Source organism: Curcuma longa, unplaced genomic scaffold (assembly GCF_044706935.1).
Source record: "Curcuma longa cultivar G26 ecotype Majalengka, Jawa Barat unplaced genomic scaffold, ITB_CL_G26_1.1 contig_26214, whole genome shotgun sequence".
NCBI lineage: Eukaryota > Viridiplantae > Streptophyta > Magnoliopsida > Zingiberales > Zingiberaceae > Curcuma > Curcuma longa.
In genome coordinates, this window is record NW_027433033.1 from 1 (window position 1) to 1471 (window position 1471).

The 1471-nt window shown below is 36.2% G+C and overlaps 1 protein-coding gene across 1 annotated transcript; it reads left to right on the forward strand.

Moving 5' to 3' along the window:
* Positions 1–490: 490 nt before the first annotated feature.
* On the forward strand, positions 491–1243 carry LOC141818847 (uncharacterized; the record flags this gene model as incomplete). Its single annotated transcript, XM_074706272.1, has 4 exons — positions 491–564; positions 628–676; positions 844–967; positions 1102–1243. Coding segments are annotated over 4 exons (325 nt in total), but the record flags the coding sequence as incomplete, so codon positions are not given.
* Between the last annotated feature and the right edge of the window lie 228 nt (positions 1244–1471).

Consider the following 1471-nt stretch of genomic DNA (forward strand, 5'->3'; position numbering starts at 1 on the left):
GAGTGGTGATCGACCAGTGATCGATCACCATATGGTGGTTCATGATCATCCGCGGCCTCTACGAACGTATTAATATTAAAAAAATAAAAATAAGAAGTACAGATCCACCTATTAACGCGTTCAAAACTCTAAACACGTTCAATACCTCACTCCTCTCTCACTCTTCCACCTCACTCTTCCACGTATTTCCTTCGCTCCTACACGTCTGCTATTAACAGCGTCTGCTTGATCATTTCACAGTTTTGATCATCCATTTCATACCGAGCTAGTCATCTAAGTTGTAGTCTAAGTAACAAATTGCAGTTGGAAAAGCCACTGCAATGAAGATATTCATTCAAATGTTAGACTCTGCTCTTGTGACATATGGAAGTTTGTGATGAGATGCATTAGTATCACATGACTACTATTTGTTTTGTCCAATTAGTGTTCTTTTTTCTTGGACTCTTTTAATCTCAATTTTCAGTGTCTCATAGCATAAATTTGTTTTCAGGAGAGGGAAGCTAAAAAAGGAAGCTTTCAGGAAGTATTTGGAGTCCAGTGGTGTGCTGGATGCTCTCACTAAAGGTTGGTATACTTACAAATTGATGATATGTTTGCAGTGAATAATGACATTATTATTCCATGTAGTTCTTGTTGCACTTTATGAAGAAAACCACAAGCCTTCTTCTGCCTTAGAGTAAGTTCTTGAACTATTTTAGTTGCAGTCAGAATGTATAGTTGTTGTATATTATGACTTATGAACTTATTGGAACGTTACAAATAATTACAATGTTGTAGCTTGTTATCTGCCATATAACAAGTCTTTGGAAGTTATAGAATGTTAAACAGATACTTGGTTTTCAGATTTGTCCAACAAAAGTTAGGTGGCCGATCGATTTCTGATTACGAAAAGTTGCAAGCTGAAAAGTCAGATGTGCAAATGAAGTATGACGAGCTCGTAGAAGCTCACAGAGAAACATGTAGGCAGGTCAGTGTTTCTATTAATGATGTCTTCAGCAGTTCAACCTCCCAACATTTTTTAATAGTTATAGCAGAAATCCTTGTCTGAAAGTTATTTACTTATTGCTTAGGTTGTTTATCCCTTCTTGTGCTCAATTGCAGCTTGAGGAACTACAGAACTTGAAGATGTCAACAAACAAGGACTTTACCAATGGAGATAAAACTAGAGATGGATTGTGAAGGGCTACAAGGAATTTATTACATGCTGGTTCTAACAAATTCTACAATTTGTTTGTGAGAACTTTTTTATGCAACAATAAGGAAATGACACATGCAAAATGTGTTCATCAATTATTCGACACTTTTCCTGTTTGTGAACAGCTAGTAGTTTTGCTAGTAATGAATCATACGGGCATTCCCTTCAATGTTATTCACTGATGATACATACATGCACTATCTTTGTATTGATCAACCAAATAGTTGGATTCCAGTGACATGAGAATATTAACAGTGTGTCTGGGACTTGAAAGTT